Source organism: Calonectris borealis, chromosome Z, assembly GCF_964195595.1.
Source record: "Calonectris borealis chromosome Z, bCalBor7.hap1.2, whole genome shotgun sequence".
Classification (NCBI taxonomy): Eukaryota; Metazoa; Chordata; class Aves; order Procellariiformes; family Procellariidae; genus Calonectris; species Calonectris borealis.
Window position 1 is genome coordinate 68,510,186 of NC_134352.1, and position 19,542 is coordinate 68,529,727.

Here is a 19,542-nt window from a genome sequence, read left to right on the forward strand (position 1 = left end):
AGTAGTGGTTACATTGCAGTAGCTCTGTCTCACAGAAACATTTTTACTGTGCAGCTGATATTACAAGTCCATTGCATTAAAAACATACGGACAAACCTTGATTCAAAGTTAGATCTAATACTCTACCAGCAACAAACTTGCATTAGCAATAACACACAAACCTGTAACTACTTAATGATGTCTAGACATGATTAATTTTGAAAGAGCTTTTTCGGCTGTGTAATTGTATGGTGCTGCAGGGAAAAAAAAAGCCAGCTATTACTATAAATAGAAAACTATACATTTAATTAGTTTTAGTAGTTTGACTTTAGACATGTTAGGATTCAAAGTCATCGAAATAGATTAGTTTTTCAAAGGAGAGTGAGTCTATTGAACTTTTTGCAGTTTATATATGCATTTATATTCACATTTATGATTTTAATACAGTTTTTGTCTTGTTACTGTTCTGAAACCTAGTTAAAAGAGGAGAAGACTGACATAGTATGCCTGTGCTTCCACTGGAAACAATGGGCTGCTCATCTGAGTGAGATCATTTTATTTATATTATTGTACTGTGCCATGATAGTGTTTAGATGCTAAGAGTTAAAAGTCCCATTGTGTATGGCATTTTTACTAATGCTGAGAGGCAGTTTTATCTGGTCATCATTATCAATGTAGACAAGATAGATATAAAGGAAGAGAAATGAGGTAAAGAAAAGTAAAATGACTTGCTCAAGTTTATATAGCATTACATCACACAACACTTAAGCCTCAGCTGTATCATCCATTTCATTGTGTCTGCAGTAAAAATGTACAAACAGCTGCTAGCTGCACAAAATAAAATGAGGAAAATAGGCGATGATCTTTTCCCCCCCCAGTGATCTCAATCAGTTTTAATACTTAGTGATGGTTACTGTATCTGGATTAAGTAAACCCCAATGAAACATGCAACTTGAGGCAGAAGCATGGTTAAACTGTGCTTGTTAAATTACTGATGCACTTCCCTCAGTGGAAGTTAGCAGGTCCTTCCTCTGCAAGACAGCAGCTGCTCCTTGCGCTGCCTACAGCCGTGTGGACCCTACTATCTAGGCAGAGCTGAGCAAGTTCAAGATTGAATTTTCCTTTGCTTTGGAGGTTGGAGAGAAGCTCTCTGCTATTTGAATGTCATTTTTACCGGGAACTGTACTGTACTCAGAATCCTGAGTACAGATCACTTCCTCTGTCAAATAATTCTTTTTGTTTTTAGAAAAGAAAGAAATATACAAACTTCCCATTTTTGGTGTTCGTTTTTTCCATGTTCATGTTTGCTGTTACCATGCAACTAATTAGTGTATTAATTTCACAAAAATAAATGGCTAGCTTGCCTTGTAGTGGATAGCTTATGAATGAAGTAAAACATACCGGTGCTGTGCTCGGATACAGAAAAATAGTGGTATTTAGAACAGTTAAATGGTACTTGGGGCCCTATGATCCAGGGGCAGTTCCTGTATTGCACTAGTGCCTCTCCAGTGCTGCAGTCTCCTGGAAGATTTCTCCAGGGTGACCTTAAGTGCACCTTCCCCATCAGCAATGCAGCTGGGAAGGAGGGTGCAGAAAAGAAGAGAAAGAATAATTGTGTACTTCCCCACAGTGACCAGGAACAATGAATGGAAGAGATGTTGTACTGAGTCACAGCTGAGTGTTACAATGTGTGTACGCTGCCATGGTCAAAACAATGAAATGTCATTTTGTGTCCCTAGCTGTGCATGAGGCAAGTACTGCTTTGTTCTGGAACAATGATGTATCAGTCTTGTGTAACTTTGGGTTCTTCAGCTGGCATCTAAAAGCGAAATGGAAATGCCCCTAGGAAGGATGATGTGCATAATTAGAGGTAAAATGTATCTCACTGAAATTTAAGTCCATACTCTGAGCTCAGTGTTCCGGCTCCCTCTGTAGGGCTACTCTCTCTGATAGGGCAATCTTACTGTAAGAGGGCAAATTACTCTGTTCTAAGATAGCTGCCTAAGGCTATGTCTGGAGCGACCCAGAAGTGCTTCCAGATTTCCAAGCCAGGGGATGAATCCCAGCTGTGTCTGACTGCGTGTCAGGGAAAGATGTGGCTGCACATGTCCTGGTTTCCACACATGCAGGACTAGGCTGCTGGATGATGAGGGCTACCTTGTGTTCTGGTAAGGTCCGTGAGTGGGATGATAGGCAGCTGCAGATCAATATACAATGCAGTCCTAGCTTTCTGGGATGAGTGCAGCTGTTTCTCTGCCTTGGCTATAGGGGAGGGGAATCCCACGCCCTCCATGGCTCTTCCAGCTGTGTCACAGCGTGCTGCTGAGGTGGTGGCTCCAGGTGCAGACAGATGATCTCAGGAACAGACGCTGCAGATCGGAGGGCCATCGTGTGATTCCTGTAGACATCTGTCAGATGAGGGGTGTTTGTGGAAGGGAAGCACGTGTCTTCAGAGCGAGAATTTGTCCTTCTGAGAAGATGTCTTGGTCTTGGTTGGCAGCATTTGAATACACTGATCCATCCCTTTGTCTGGCAGAACGTCCGTATAGCAGCATAGCTTAATTTTAAGAGTTTCCTTTCCTGATTTTGATCTTCCATTCTGCTCTGTTCTCAAGAGAAGCTCAGCCTGCTGTGTACTATGAAAACAGCAACTGATGGATTGTCATGAAATAAAGGCGAAGGCTGCGGGACTGCTGTAAGAAGCCTACCCAGGAGATGGCAGCCGAGAGACGGCTGTGCGGGAGGAGCGGCTCCCGGCCTGCCCGGGTCCTGGCTGTGCTGGGAAATACAGGCGCTCGCTTCGACTGTCACTCATGAAAGTGCCACCGTCGCACTCGGGAATGAAGCCTTTAGATAGCTCAACTGTAAAGTTGATTTTTGGCTTTTCTCTCAGCTCACTTTTCCCATAAGCTGTTCAAGGAATTTGTGGTTTATAGAGTAATGCATGCATTTGCTCCATCAAAAACATTAAAAGGAAAAAACTGCTAAAACTAATTATTAACAAAGTGGAATTGTCTGTGAAAGCAGACAATGCTACCCCTTGCCCCCCCAAAAAAACCTCTGAAATCTTGAGCTCTTCCATTAAGTGTCCTGTGGAGGTACTTGAAGAAAGAGAGTTAAGAATAGGCTGACTGTAAGTCAGCAGTTTCTTTGAGTACCTTTAGGCCTGTTTTTTAAAAACAAATCAACCATACAATTTGACTTTACCAAGTGTTGCAAAAATTAGCATTCTGATGTATCTTTATAGCAGTACTGTTTTAAAAGTTCCATTTTGACTATTTTAAGAGAAAGAGGCAAATACATTTCAAAAACTGCCAGCACACCAAAGCCTGTGATTGCATATGAATAATTGATCATAAATGATGGCAGAAAGGTTGACTTAAAAGACAGGAGTCAACTTTTCTGAGGCTGTGAAAATTATGTACACTTTATCACCTTTAAAGGCAAGAAAAAGTTGAGGCAATTAGCTGTAGATTTTGAGATGCATTTTCATACCTTCATTTTCTTTAGTCTTTAATTTGCAAGGGTTTTTTGTACCTCAGTTTTGGATATAAAGGGTAATACACAGAAGTCAGTATATAAGGAATCTGGCTTTCAATTCTGCAGAACACTGAGACTTGATGAAAGATGGAGTTTTGTGCCTTAAGATTAGGGTCATCTGGTTCTGTATTATGGAACTGTTAAAGTTGGTAGCCTGAATGTTTATGTACCACTGTTTATAGAGAAGTTGAAAGTGGGAAAAAAAAAGGAAGCTCCGTGAAAGTGGCTAGTTTTCAGGTGGTAGTTACTGTCATGACTGTCTTCCTATTGTCTTCCTATTCACAGCCAAGTCCCTCCCTCTCCTCCTTTCCCACCGTGCTCCTGCTGAAATGTTGCATTCGGCTTTTCCAGCGTATGGTGGGGAGTAGCCAGAGCTCGTGTCAGGACATGCTACTGATGACCATTTCTGTACATAGTATGAAGTGCAGGGCATGAGACTGGCAGAATACGGTGCCAGTGATGATAACCCCATGTTTATAGGAAGGCCTGACCATGGTAAGGTTTTAACACCAACTATTCAACCAGAGCTATTCAAATACAGATCTTTTGCACTAATGTGAACTGACTTGCATTACAGTATAGCTTACCGGTAGTGTGATGACTATAACCTACAAGACTTCAAGTGCAGCTTCTTTGTATACCTAGCAGAGTCATCCCCTTAGGGATTTCACTGTGTGCTACTGAAACAAAGATATATTTGGCCCCATTTTATGTAGTGCTTTTTCAGTAGCATTTCTTCTCTTTAGGGTGCTGTTTAAAAAGAAATGAGTCTGTGTTCAGCGGTATTTTTGTTTTTATTGTAGTAACGCTGTTAGGCCCTCCGGTAGGCACCACAGTGATACAGTCCCTGCTCGCATAGAGCTTACATGCTAGCTTTCAAAAGTCAGTTTGATTATAAACTCTTGTACATCCCAAATCTATACATAGGCTCATATGAAACTAACTCTGATTTTGGACTTCATTCTAGGACTTCAGAAAGTCAGCAGCTAGATTTTAAGACCAGAATCAGATATAACTTGAGTTTGCTGAAGATATTCCTGACTTTTCTTGCTGCAAGCACAAAAGAAGCACATGCTGAAGCTCAACATTTCAGAGTATTATTTCACCTGTAATGTGCTGTTTTAAAAAAGTAAAACTAAAAAAAAAAAACCCAACCCCTAGCACATAATACAAAATATACATAATATTTCTAGCATTATTTGCAGCTGTGCCAACTTAAAAGTGCAATAGACTCACCCATTACAAAAACTGAATTAGCCATTTAAGTATTATTGTAAAAGAAAAATAAACTAGTAACTTGAAGTGGTTAGGATACAAAAACCTTACCCATTGCTATGCCTTCCCTTTATTTTGGGAAAAAGTATTATGTCCAGGCTGGGGGGAAAATCCTGTTGTCTGGGACAAAATAAACCCCAGTGAAGACTAGTGAATTGAATCACTGCTACCTGATTGATAAACTGTTAAATCCCCAAAGAAGTTGGATGTCAGATACTGACCTGTACCTCCCACTGAAGGTGGAAGAAAGAAATCTGGCTGAATGCCTAAATTTCCCTTGCAAGCAGCACCAGAAATGAAAGATGCTGCCATCTGCTGCGTTGTGAAATTCCCCCTCTGGCCTGGAGTGCATGACCCTGATTATGTAGGAGCTTCCCACACATACGGGTGGAGGGTTTTGCTTTCTTCCTCACAAGTTTATACAAGAGTTGAGGCAGACAAATTTTTATCTTTACTTTCAGAGCATTTGCCCTCAGGGTTTATAATCACAAGTCAGGAGCTTATTCTTTAGCTTTATGCAATTGCTACGTTTTTTTTTTTAACTTTTTAAATAATTGTTTTGATCACAAACTCAGCTGATGGCAACAATCTTGTTTGACAATCGAGATCAGAATCTGGATTGTTTTTCAGAATGTTAAAAAACCCCCAACACTCCAAAACATAACATAGATACACAAAAAATCCAAAACACATATAAAACTACACTGGGCACAATCCAGCTGTCACTGCAAATGAAGCTGTTATTTGCCAAAGAGATGGTTGTCTCCTGTCTGATTTCTGATTAAAAAAGACTGAGTAAAACTTTCAAATGTGCTCAAGCCTAGTTTTTGAAGAGTCCCTCAGAAAATAATCTGAAAGGTGCCTAAGCATAATTACAATCTAGCTTTAGGGGAAAGAAAACATGACTTCGAGTTCTGAATCAGGCACGTTTAAATGTTTTACTCTTCAAGTAAATCACCTCGAGTTGGAAACGATCTCACTTGCATGGCAGCGTACATAAGGACAACACACACATCTTCTGCCACAATCAATTATAAGCATAACTGCCAGCCAAGAGAGAGAAAGACAGCCAAAAGGCCAATCCCCCTGTCTGTAACCAGTCTTACAGCATGGGCCTTTTTAAGACTGAGCTTTCATTAAAACCAGGCAGCATAACAGCATGTGATAAACTTGAGGTGTGTAACCAACACACAGTCACCCAAGTGTCGTGCTCAGAGCTCCTTTCAGAGCACTACAGTACTTTACTGTATAAAACATAAGTTAACTTCATCAAGACATAAACATGTGGGACCAAATAAAATGTGACAGGTAAGGAGGTCATACTGAACTTTGGTCTCCTGGGGGGCACTGAGATGCTAAAGAAACAAGTGCAGTAAACAATTTACAGACCTTAGATCTTCGCTATCCTCTGTCCTAATGTGCATATTTCCTCAGTCATCATCCCCTTTAGTTCACTTCATGCTCTTAGCCTTGCAAAATCTTTCAGTACAGAATTAAAGGCAGGATCTTGATTGTCTTCCCTATTTACGTCAAAAGCCAAACTGATGTCAGAGGGACTGTGAGCATAAAGGCCAGTGTAACAGTAGTGGTAGTACTTCTCAAGATGAGATCGGAAAACCAATCATAACATTGCAGAGAACATGCTGTAAGTGATTACACAATTAATATTTTCTTCTTGGAGAGAAAGTATGCAAATGGCAGTTATGCATACCATTTGGCAATATTTCGCCAAAACAATGTACTTAAGTAATTTAGTTGTGACCTTAGTGCAAGGAATATGGTGAACTTTTGGAACAGTTTGCCCATCCAGTTGTCCTGTAGCACCCAGACAGAGATCTTCACACGCAGTTCCCACTTTATAGATTAGTTAAGACAAAGGTTTGCTGGTGCAAATTATTTCTCTAAAACAATAAGGATGGAGCTAGTCAATGAAAAAATGAGTTTTCTTCTCCCAGTCTGGAAGCAGTATTCACCACACATTCATCATCAACTTAATAGAAAATGTCCTTTACACATATGGTACTTGTCAACTGAATTACGAACTGATGCTGTTCCACAATAATCTGAAATAAATTGCTCTGTTTCACTCTGCAGTGGATCAGGAGAAGGGTTGCTGGCACAATATGTTACTGTAAACTCCGGACCTGCCAGTTCTAAGGGCTAAGTTTGTTTGAACGGCAAAAATTTACAAGAAAAGGCACTATAAATCATTTTTGAAAAAAACAAACTGTCCTGCAGTTACTCTTATAATAGAGTAGAATCTGTAAAATATTTTCATCTATAAAAAGACACTTTCATTAAAAATATTTAAATGTTACTAAGCTTTAAGGCACTCCAGCTGAAGAACCGACTGGATCACAACTACTGTTGGTGGCTCAGATCTCCTCTCTTCATCTACATAACTCATCACCTTCAGTCTTTGTCCTTTGTGAGTTCTGTAATTTCATCGACATCTTCTATATCCTGTGTCATTTTCTCATACTGCCTCTTGAAGAAACCAAGCTGTGAGAAGTATTAAAATAACACCACATCGCAGTGAGTCATTGATAGTTACATTTCTCAGCTAAGCTAAGTAGTGTGATGGTAGAAATGCATATGTGTGCATGCACACGCATACAGCGTTTGATTTGTAGGTAATTCCTAACTCTAAAACAAAAGGAGCTGGGCTTAAACTCATGCTTGGTGCAACTAAATGCCAAAACAGCAGTGCTGAGTAGCCAGTTGTCTCCCTGCCAAGATACAGGCATCTCCATGCTGCCTTGGTGTGCCAAGGAGCCCTTCAAGCACCAGTGCCCTGGCACATAGAAAAACTTTTCTCTCCCCTTAATCTAGGTATCCTTTGCAAATGACTTTACCCTTGCCCTTCTCTGGTCTCTTTTTGTCTGTTCAGTGTATATCTTCTCCCTCCTTGGTTCTAATCCCCAGCCTTACCCGCTGGGAATATCATGGGAGTTCGGAGTCTAGCTAGGAAGTTATGGAAGGAGGCAGGCAGCGTCAAAAGGAAAAAAGTGAATGCCACAGCTCCTTTTTGAACCATTGGAAACTCACTTATCATCTTCAACGTTGCCAATTTCTATGGGGACCCACTTGAGAATTTTGATTTTTAAAGCCCTTCTAAATGCTTCCATCAAGGGCGCAATGCCAATGCAGTATTATTCATACCACCAAACTGCATGCGCGGTTTTGTTCATCACCAGAGAAGAGAGATTCCAAAGAAAATAGCCCAAATGTATGTATCCCGTTCTGCTTTTCTTTTTAAGAATATAAGCACCTACTTACTTTCCACAAAACGGCAACCAATACTAACAGCAAGAGGAGTCCAGCCAATATACTGCCAATCACAACACCAACTGGTATCTCAGCTTTCTCATCCGGCTTCATTATTGTAACTGGGATCTGAAAGCGGAGAGGTTGTGCGATAGGGGTTAATGTTAACTGCATATAAAGTAGGATTTGTAAACCAAATACTTCACTAACCCAAAATAGCTGGACTGCACACATTCCAGGATCAATGACTGGAACACACCAGGCAATTGCAGCCCTTTCACTGGTGTCCACAGGTACCTCGTTGCACCACCATGGCACACAGCTGTGCCAGTTAAGAATTAGGGGCCCTCATCACTCTTGGCCATACACAACAGGCAGAGAAGCAATCTCTTCCTGCCAGCTTTCTGCCTCTGCAGTAACAGGAGGTCTTTCAGAGTGGTTCCCATAGTGCACGGACACCCCATCACTAGGTAAACCAGACATGCTTACATGCGGGTGGGGAATAGCATGGTGTGGAGCCCCATCTGCTCAAAACAGACTTCTGCTGCATCAGCAGAAGAACTACTTCCAAGTAGTGAGCATTGTCAGAGCCTGTTATCTGTAGTGGGCAGCTGTAGGAGGCAATACTAATCATGGAGGCCAGACACCATCATGCAGTCACTGCATCTGCTGAAATTTCTCCCCTCCTGCTGAGCAGGTACCTCTGTGTCCTTTGCCTGCTGTTCCTACCTTCAGGGAAGCCACTAAGAGCTTGTTTGATCTTCTCATGTTAATCTCGAGTTCTCCTGAGTCGACTCTGTGAATTTGCTGTAAGGTGTATGGGTCAAACAGGAGTGTTTGTAGCACATCTATGCTTCCTGAACTACAAGCAATACCAGAGAGCTTCCAGAAAGCAAATGGTGTCTGGAAGTTAGTTTTCAGGTGGTACCATATTTAGTTGGATTGGGTATGACCAACTATATAGTTACCTATATAGTTACATATAACATAGTTGTTCAGGGAGACTGAGCAACTGCTGTAATATTTATGAGCTGTCAAAGCTTTGGATTTAATCTTGGAACGACATGCGTTTAGCATGCAGGTTTTTTTCCTTCCTGAAACATGATAAAAGAAGTCACGTTGGTTTACTTTCTCAGGGTTGCTTGCTCAGTGCGTTTGTCTGGTGTAATTTAATCTTAAGCTTTCTGGGAAACTCGCACTGGACTGACATCTCAGTGATTTAAGTCATTTCTGCTGGAAGACTTCAATGTTGTGCTAGGTGTGGCTATGTGTATTCATTTCACTGAGGCAGGATGGCTTTGTGTATTTTCTAACCGTATGACCATAATGATGATTATAGCAGGTTAACGTTCTCTCCTCCAGCTGGCAGTCCTTTCCAACTTGGAAAAAATCTAAAAGCTTTTACGCAAAGATACCTAAGCAACTTCCCCACATAGCATCACAAGGCTATATTAATTCATTTGGCTACACAGCAACCCAGCTCATCCAAACTAAAACGCCAATCTCACACATGTGCAGTTTGCCTAGTGATGCTTTCTCCATTAGATTAACAGTGAAGTGGCACTGTTAGAGAGGTAAATCAATGCCTAAGAACAAATATCTTCCCTGAAGTGGTCAGTAAGACACCATGGCTGGGCTTCACCTCATCTAGTGTTATATCTATGATATAGTTCCTTGGCTTCCAAAGGAGAAGGATAGGGCCTAATTCATGCTATTTATTTTCAGGATCATCTTTAAGACGAGATTAATTGCATCTCAGAAATACCTATTCTTTCTATGGATTAGGTTTATAGAAGGGCTAACTCTGATGTGGATGCTAATGTAGATATTAAGTTGGATGAATCCTACCACCCCCATCTAAAATAACAGGCTAAGTAGGGAAATAAACTCAGCTTGCTTCTGCACTCTCCTATTCCCAAGGAAGTGTGAAGGGAAAGGACTGGATATCACTGCTGGCCTGGCCAGAAGTATATGCAGTGCTGGGTACTGACTCCATCACTGAAGCGTCAAAGCAAACTGTCTGCCCTAAGGAGAGTGTACCTCTACAAGCTGGCACATCTTCCAGGACTTCGCACAGGGCAAGAGGCTATTGAGTAAAGCTGTAAGCCTCACCAAAAGCCACTGTGTTTCATAGGAGCCCCGTGGATAACTTTCAGGGTCTCTTCAGCCACTGCCTAAGAGCTGTAAAACTCCCAGCTACACATGTTTCAATGGCTGGCTGAGGAACTACCTTTTATTTGTCAACTGACTCAATCAACAGTCATTTGAATAATTAAATTCTGGTTGTCCTGAAATCACCAATAGAACTGCTGGTAATGTAAATTTGACAGTATCATGCTCCAACTGTGGAAATATACCTAGGAATACATGGTTTATGAGCTACCTAAAAAGCCTGTGCAATTAATTGGAATAATTGCATTGTGTATTAATGAGTTTCATCTCCTAGCAGAAATAATACTGTGCCACAAAGTTGAGGCACTTAGCACACTTCAGATACAGGCCTGTAATTTTCTGCAAAAACATGGCATTGTTTCCAGAACTACACATATATTCCCTTTGCTTCTTCAGGCACTGGAGGTTTCCCTGAATACAAGTGGGTCTATTTAGAGGCTCTTCACAAGAAATGGAGTGATCCATGAGAAAACAATGAGAAAAAATAGTACTGAATTATGGTCTTATTTCCATATTGAGATAGATCAATCGATAACCGCCTTTGTACATATTTAACTGAATTTTCTTTTGCCTGTGAATGGGCTATGCTACACATCCTCACAGATATTTGACTCCCTTACTAACTTGCATTTTGGTCTTCAATGGCCTTGGTTATTTTTTATGGATAAAACAGGCTGGTAAATCCTGTAAAAATATATCTAAACTTAGTATTGCAAATGGAAGAGTGTTCCTCTCTAGATAGGCCAAGAGAACAAGGTATCTTTTTATTATAACAGCTCCACAGTGCTAATGTATTCTTCAAGTCTTGTTTATGTTTGTATATAGCAGATGGAAACCTTGGGAGAAGGATTCCACACTAATAAAGTGGTGGTTTGAAGACTTTTCTTGAGATTAGCTGTGTCTATATTGTCCATATGACAGCCATTCCAAATGCAAAAAATAATCTCATTTGTAAAAGACTGTGGAGTAAGTATATTTGCTGGAGACCTGTGCCAAACATCTGTCTGCAAACATCAAACCAAGTACACTTACAGAAGTAAGACTATAAATCAGATTTGTGAAAATGTTTTCCAGAGCTCATTTATCTACAACAATTAATTCTGTTGCAGAAAGAAGTCCAAATTTTGATCTTTTCATGAACAGGAAACTAAATGAATTGCAGAAATTTCTAACTGAGTTTTGCTGATAGTTCTACAATCTATTTGAAATCTACAGATTTTAACTAAGTCTGGTTTATATAGCAGTTGGCTGAAATGAAAACATTTTAGTAACTTAAGGGAGGTTGTATATAGCCAAAAAGATACATTGGTTCAACATAATCAAATGTCATTAGAGTTTGTAATTCGCTATGTACTTCTAAAGGACACTGAAAATTAAATATTATCACTTTAATACAGTAGAAGATCGAGAAGTTGAAAAAATATACTTATCTGTCACTTACAGTTAGGGTATTCTCTCCAATTATAAATAACTCAGGGTTATGCGTATCAATTTTTGCCTCTGCAAAGAGTTGCAATGTCTGGAAAGTTAACTGAAAGAGAAGATTAAAAAAAACCTGTAAAGATCTATTACAGAGCAAGTCGATTAGAATGTAGACATCCTAAAATAATTCTCTTGCTTTGAAATGAATAATTCTCTTGCTTTGAAATGAAGAACCAGAAAAAAATCACAATATTAAGAAAATTAAAATTATCTCTTTATTTGTCCCAAGCTAATGTGTCTATGAAAGTAATAACGTATCAGTAATCCAGACTTAATTTTGCTGTTCTTACTTATTAGCAATGAAACTGGAGAACTGGCTTTTTTTCTTTAACATATAGTTCAAGCAAAACAGGAGGACTTGATTATATATCCATTTTTATAGTTATTTCAAAGCTGTCACTGCTGCTAGCAGGAAAGAGGTGGGGGGAAAAATAACAGTGAGAAAGGGAGAAATAGCTCAGCAACAAAAGACAGATGGGGATATATCTCTGGCATTTGAAAGAAATGGAAACTGGATGTTCTTTCCCTTTTTTCCCCCCTCACCTCTATCCAATGCTTCTGTTTTTCCCCATTTATTTTTTCCTATCACTATCTGTTCCTCTCCACTGCTCAAATTCTGACATTGCTGCCTCAGCTTAAACAAAGACGACAACAAAAATCTAAAGCCAATTCCCATTTGAAAAGGAACCTTGTGCCAGATCCCACTTCCCTCTGTGCACGTGTCGAGAGGAGAGGAGCATGGCTGTGCAGACCCTGCCAGCTCACCGCTGCTCTTCTCCCTGCGCGGCGGGCACGGAGAGCCCCGTTTCCTACAGCACCACCAAGAAGGGCCTCAGGTTCACGAGGCTCTGTCATTTTGCTCTGTCATTTTGCTTCCTCAGCCATTTCTCTGTGGCAGGGCCAGGTACAGTGGGTTTGACACAGGGAACGTGAGCAACTGTAGGTCCGCAGCAGCTGATGCACATGGAATTGACCGTCCCTGCCGCATACAGTTATTGCACGCCTGCACTGCGGCCATCTGCCCAAGTGGTCTGTCCTGCACTCCTAAATGTTTAGAAACCTGCCTAAGTGCTATTCAAAGAACGTCGTTAATTCCTAAACACATCTTTCTTTGCTTTGCTTAGCAGGTACAGGCAAGCCTGCTATCCCCTTCTTGGACAATAACTGATTGTCACTAAATAAAAAGGCTGATTATGTGCATTATTGAGTGCTTGCAAGATTATTTGCACTGAACATTGACAACCAAACAGAAAATAACAAAATGGGAGATGAGAGGAAAGCTGTGACATGCGATCTTTCCTTCCCATCACCCAGTGGTAAACAAATTATTTCCACTCACTTTCTTGCAAGGGAGCAACCTTTTGTTCAGGTCTCCACCTTCTGCATACCTGACAGCACTAACAAGGGTTCTTGACCCAGATGATTTGAAAAATACAAACTTTAAAGACAGACAGATGCTTTCCTTCACATGCTTGCATAAGTATATTACATTATCAACCTGACCTTTTCCTTTTAAGAGCTGAATGCTAAAGCTGACAACAGCCCTGCTGTTAAATGTCAATACCTGCCATAAGACTCGCCAGACAAACTACGGAGACTGCGTCATGTTCCTGACGCTCTAGGCAAACCCAGGACTCCAAGACAGTTTGGTTGGTTGCCTAGTTAAGAAGCAAACATGGTCTCATTTCAAAAGTCTGGTAATTCATGATGAGTTATATCCCGGAGGACACATGATGATTTAAAATGGGAAAGTCCAGATATTATTGATGGATATTTTTAAGCATCCTGTAGGTCTTTAAAACAAGGAGTGTTTCCTTGACACCAACTCTAACAAAAACAAAAAATCAATTAAAAAAAGTTTCCACACCTTCTCTAACAAATACAGCTGGCAGCACTAATAGGCTTTTGATATTTTGATGTGACTTAGAATGATCACTATGTAGGCTGTGATGGTCAAAAGCTAAAAGCAACATTATTTTCCAGGCTCTGACGATACTGTACTCTGCTGTCCGATGTTGAGTTTTGTGGAAACTGTAGTTCCCCTTGAATGAATTTAACAGATGCAGAAAATGTTTTTTTCAGCTGTGAAGATTGCATTATCACAGCATCTTCTTAGGTTTTGTGCTGGACTGAAGGTTATAAGCTCCATTATGCAGCCTCACTACTTGCTTTACTTTTAGATGCAAGTTTTCAATCTGGAAAAATACGCACAACAATGTAAAGTAAAGGAAGATCTTCCTAGATTGGAAGGTCTCTTTACTGAACTTTGAAAAATATCAGGAGTTAGGAAATATTTGAGTATTGGATCCTTCATGAAGGTGCAGCTGATGATACTCACAGCAGCAAAGGTTCCGTTCCAGATTCGGGTAGACACGTTCACAAAGTACTCTCTCTTCAGTGTAACGTCTTCCAGTTTGCATGCGATGGTACTGCACTTCACATTCTTACAGTTCTTCCAGGGGAAACAGCAAGGAGAGGCAACAGCATGCATTAAAAATACACTTTAACGAATGTTCTTTTAACATCCAGATTTTTTGCCCTTGCCTTTGCCATTCTGTGCATACAAATTAAGAGCTTGCAGGCTGTGAAGAACATGCACTTTTTCTTCTGTCTAAGGCAGAAGCAGTATGTGTGAGAACATCCATAGGCTACACTCCTGCACTGTGAATGAAGAATGCCACCCCCACCACAGCTGTCCCCTCAGGTACAGCAGTGGGCTCGCAAGGATCAGCTCTGCGCCCCTGTCCTGCGGCACTGCAGCTGTGAGTCTTACTCACCAGTTCTTTGGAAGCTCTGAAGTTCTCTTTCGTGAAAGACGCAGAGTAAGGTCTTTTCCCTATTTGCAGTGGATTTATCTGAGCTTGACAAGTAACACCTCTGGCCTAGGAAAGATGGCAGGAATCAAATTGGATGACATTGTACTAGGGAGTTTATAGTCACCATAATAATATATCTTTCTGGGATGAGATGGTGGCTGTGAAAGGCTAGATTGTGAATTATATAACACTGGATACTTTAGGAAACGAAGAGACTGTATGTGGTTTTGGTCAGAATTAAACGGCTCTTACGGTAATGTTTTTCCCCCCAGATTGACCTGAAGGATTTGCCCTGATCTAAAAATTCCATTTTTACTATAACCCTCCCAGGAAATTGGAGAAGGACCTAGTGAAGAGTTCCAGAGTCATATGAAAAGTCAGCCGTGGACCATAAAGATGATCCATATCTGCCAAGTAATAGACTAGTCTACTGCTGACATCGAGGTCCTACCCCTTCCCTTTATGAGGAAGGGACAAGGAGAAAGGGCAGATTCTCTGAATCTCAGACACATTATGAGGGGAATGATTAAACCCCAAAACACAGCAGTTTATGTAATTCAGTTCTTCACCTGATCTGTGGTGACTGCAGTTATGTACATCAGTGGGTTGTCTTTGCTGGTCAATTCTGGAAGATAAATTTTTACAGATGCCATCTTTACTGGAATACTTCCTGTTGTTACCTGCAAAGCAAATAACTTACAATTCAGGTAGCTATACTTACATATGCATAAATTATTTGATATAGCAAGAAAATCAGAAATCATGGATGAGTATGGAAGAACTGAACTCCTTTTGCATCAATGTTTTTTGTACTAAGACACTTACTAGGGTAGTAATTACATTATGCCAATAGTAAAGCACCAAGTGTACTGTATAGCTTCAGGTCCCTGTCTATTTCCAAGCTCGTATTAACGGCATGAAATATGTTTTGAAAAGCAGAGATTCTGCCACAGCCTATAGGCCTGTTACTTAGTCCTTTAGAGTAGCAGTTACAGGAATGTAAATGGAACATAATTTAAGTTTCTTCCACGTTGCATATTTGGATCTAAGTTTTTCTGAGTTATGTAATAAATGCTGTGATCTAGCTAGTTCTTGCATCTGGTTTGAGCACTTAACCCTTGCCAAACTTCAAGTTTCAAAGCCCAAGCCTGCAAAGACTTGTTTTCCTTTATCAAGTCAGCAGAAGGCAAACACGCTCTGTGAAAAAAACAGTCTAAGTTGGCCTAAAGTTAAGCATTAACCACCTTTTAAATATGTAAACAGTGCAGGACCAATCCCTCCCCCATTCCACTTGTGCAGTAAGTGCAAATTTCATCCTTAACCTCATAAAAACTGTAAGCATTTATCTCCCAGCTATTTGCAATTTTTTTTCTTACTTGACTGATTCAAAAGCATCAAAGTCAGACAGTGAAATCAGGAACGTTTTTTCAACAATGTTTTGGGACCAGGCTACAGGAGGAGGTAAGGCAGCTTCTCAAACCAGAACCAGAAACATTTACTAACCTTAACTGAGAAGTTGAACGTGGGGCCAATATCTTCAAAATTATTCACAGTGGAAGGAATGTTATGACCAGAGTATACTTCGTAAAAGTTGATGTTGGCAAGCCTAGTTAACAACCATAAAACAATACATTTCAATTTGGCAGCTGCTTTGAAAACATATGTTACTGGATGTGCCTTCGTGAAACAGGTCAGAAGTATAGTCAGAGGAAAAATCAGTCACTTGTACTGCCGTTTGAATTTTACAAAGTTGGTTAAGAAAATACACGGTGTACTGAAGCCCGGAGCTAGAGCGAGCATGTGAAGGTAAGGCAGGAGACGCAGGCTCCGCTCAGCCTCCTGCACCCCGTGGTGTTTCAGTGCCATACTGCAAGCTCCTCTCCTGGGCACAAACTGCGACTTTCAGCCTCGCAGCGGTCTCCCTTCTGAGAAAGGGCCCCCCGACGGTCCCCCTTGGTACATCTATAACAGCAAATACCAACAGACTCCGAGGGAGATCCTGGGCCCTAGCGCCGCAGACCACAGGCAGGCCTGTTTCCACACTGCCTGGGTGCGGAAACACAGACAGCGCTCTGCCTGCGCGCATGGTACATGTCACGTAGCCCTCTCTCTTCTGAGGGCCACTTTCTTTAGTGTTTATGGGTTTCAAAATTCAAAATTTGCAAAGTATCATGAGGGTGGTTGCAGCCCACCACAGCATGAAATTACAGGTGGTGCGAGGGCCCGTGGATACTCGAGGGTCTCAGCCAGCTGGGACCATGCTCAAAGACAAAGAAAGCATCCCTGTGTAGAGCATCGCATCTGTGTGCTACCTGTGAGCAGCTCCTCTGCTGAACCATCCCAGAACTGTGTCTGCTCTTCATCATGAGCTTTCATTAGGAGGCTAAATTCAGCCATCAAAAAGCAAGGTGGGGAGTGAGTTAACAAGGCTATCGTGATTCTACATCAGCTCCTTCCGTAGCACAAGGTGCGAATCCGTCCTCTTTACCAGTGCCGCTCTCTGTTAATCTGGGTAACATCTGTGCGTACAAATCCCAAGTTAACACGTGTGCAGTCTCACGGAGGTGCTTCCTGATCAGCGTGCTCCTCCATACTGCATTGTGGATCCTTCCCCCCATGGCCCCTTTCCTTGAAGGGCCTCCTCACAAGGGCTGCTAGGAAAACCCGCGTGATGCATTTCTGCTTCCTTATTGCTCAAAGCTCCAATCCTTCCAGGATGGACAGTATCAGCTTCCTTTCCTTGCAGGAGTCGCTGGTAAGACTGATTCCCACTTCTTCTCCTGGAAACTCAGATTAGGAGATTTTCCCTAGAAAGGCTTCACTTCAGCAAGACAACACTTTTTTCTCAACCCTTGTATTTTAAAAGGTTGCTCCTCGGCTATATTACCTGCCTCAAGAAGGAAGTCTCTCCAGATAGATATTTCCTAAGTGGAAGAGTGTAAAAATAAGCTAACTCCAAGGGAAGCATTTAGCATACACATGGCTTAATGTGTATTTCCTTTAGTTCTTTTAAATTGATTCATCTCCAAGAATAACTAATCCTTTTCTGCCAGTAAGGATTCCTTCATGCCTTGACTTGCGTAAGAAATTGCATTTTCTCATACTCAGGAGATGCACCTGAATTCAAACGCCTGTTTTTACCTTGAGTAACTCTTTTATAGAGTCCATGCCTGGCCTTTTCTGAAGCATGGAGTTTCTGTTCGTATTTCTCAGCTAACTAAATTTGCTGATTCAAGTTTGCACCATCTCAATTTCCTAGGAGGCTGCTGAAGTTGCTGTGCTAGGCCCCTAATCAGATGCTCCTGTAGTCTCTGTGCCGCTGCTGACTTTGTAACAAACACACACTCTGCTTCTGCTGAAGTCTCATGCAACTTCCTCTGGGAGCTGAAAGAACCTGCATCGCTGACTCAAATGCTTCTCTGCAATTAACATAATCCGAAAAATTCTGCATGACTCCAGAATTGGTGCACCAATGAATGCAGGGCCTCTGAATACTCTGTAACTGCTGCTGCAAAGCAGGCTATTAAACTAATCTTGTGGTCCCTATTCCAGCTCAGGTCATCCTACGCAGCCAACAGTTCTTGTAGTTACGGTGATCTTTGAATATTCGTTTCCTGAATTCACTGTTGCTGTGCATTTTTAAGCAGCTTCCTCTTTTTCAAATTTCTGTCATTCTTTGAATAATTACTATTTATTTTCTGTCAGTCTGTTTACAGATTTTGGAATGCTTTGGGATGCAAAAGCATTTTTTCACCAAGAATTGGTGACCAAGTGCATCAAATGTAACGTAACTACATGTAGTTTATCCTAGAAATTCAGTAATCGGGAAGGATAAACGAATCTTTTCTTTGATGAAAAGTAAAATATCCTATCTTGATTCGAGAGTCAAACCAATGTGTTTTTGTTTCAGTTCTAATTTAAGTTAAACTGTCACTGAAATAATTCTTGTTTGGAACAGTGACAGACTGATTACTGTTTCAGTGCATCCCAAATCACCAGGGGTTTCCAGGGCTGAAGATAAGAGGTTTCAAGGGCATGATACGAAGATCAGTCTTCAAGGGATTTTTGTCTGTCTCTCTCGCCCTGCCCGCCCAGCTGTCTCTCCTTACAAACTGCCCTTCCCAGGGTAAAGGATCCCTCTTGCAACCCCGACCTGCCTTCTGTGGGGAGGGGAAAGGGCTGACACCAGGAGGAAAGGGGTAGGTGTGAGCCAGCGGCTCTGGGCGGGTGTGTGGGAAAGCGGGGTGTGCTGCTCCCCATGCCAACGCAGCTGCAGCAAGAGGGAATCTGCCATGTGCCACCTCAGGTTTTAGTTAAATCTCTAGTTATCTCAAACTGCTTACAAGGGTTTATATTTTTGGTCCAGGTTCAGCAGATATGTCCATAATTTTCTTTTTTTCTTCCCTCACCCCTTTCCTGAGAGTTTGAGCTGGGGCATTTTTTTCTTGTTGTTGTTGTTCTTTTGTTTAGTTTTGATCACTTTAACTCCAGATTTGATCCAATGTCACTACATTTGAGCCCAGAGGCCCAACCTTGTTATATAGTATATACTAATTATATTATCAAAACCACAAGCACTGTTTGGTTTTTATACCACTTCCATTCACGTGAGCATCTCTAACAATTGTGCAGAGGTAAACACGAATCCACGATTTCTTACACATTCCATAATTTTTTACATGCAAGATTAGTGAAAGAAGATAAAGTTCTGCTACTGTTGATGAAGTGGGAATTTGTTATGACTTTCAAAATGAAAACAAAGTTTCACCATCTTTTCAGTGGCCTTTCAAGACTGTTAATATATGCAAATGCCTTGGCAAAATGACAGCGACTTTTTACATTATTCAGCATACCTTGTGAAGTGAATTTCTGCATCATATCGCAAAGGAATTGATAAGCTGACCTGATTGTCCAATTCTTGCTCTTCCTTACTTTCGCTGTTCATCAAAACACATTTAAGTCAGGTGTTATAATACTATTTTATACAAATAATGTATTAATATCTAACTTG

The 19,542-nt window shown here is 41.0% G+C and overlaps 1 protein-coding gene across 2 annotated transcripts in view; it reads right to left on the reverse strand.

The window, feature by feature from the left end:
* Positions 1-843: 843 nt before the first annotated feature.
* The window catches only part of ITGA2 (integrin subunit alpha 2), a 71,765-nt gene continuing 53,066 nt past the window's right edge, over positions 844-19,542 (reverse strand). For both annotated transcript variants that reach the window (XM_075136603.1, XM_075136602.1), the window contains 8 exons: positions 19,385-19,468; positions 16,035-16,137; positions 15,101-15,211; positions 14,493-14,597; positions 14,054-14,167; positions 11,675-11,764; positions 8,074-8,190; positions 844-7,296 (listed from right to left, as the gene is read on the reverse strand). In XM_075136603.1, the coding sequence (XP_074992704.1) occupies positions 7,207-7,296; positions 8,074-8,190; positions 11,675-11,764; positions 14,054-14,167; positions 14,493-14,597; positions 15,101-15,211; positions 16,035-16,137; positions 19,385-19,468 (814 nt within the window). In that variant the 3' untranslated portion in view covers positions 844-7,206. The remainder of the gene's footprint in view (positions 7,297-8,073; positions 8,191-11,674; positions 11,765-14,053; positions 14,168-14,492; positions 14,598-15,100; positions 15,212-16,034; positions 16,138-19,384; positions 19,469-19,542) is intronic.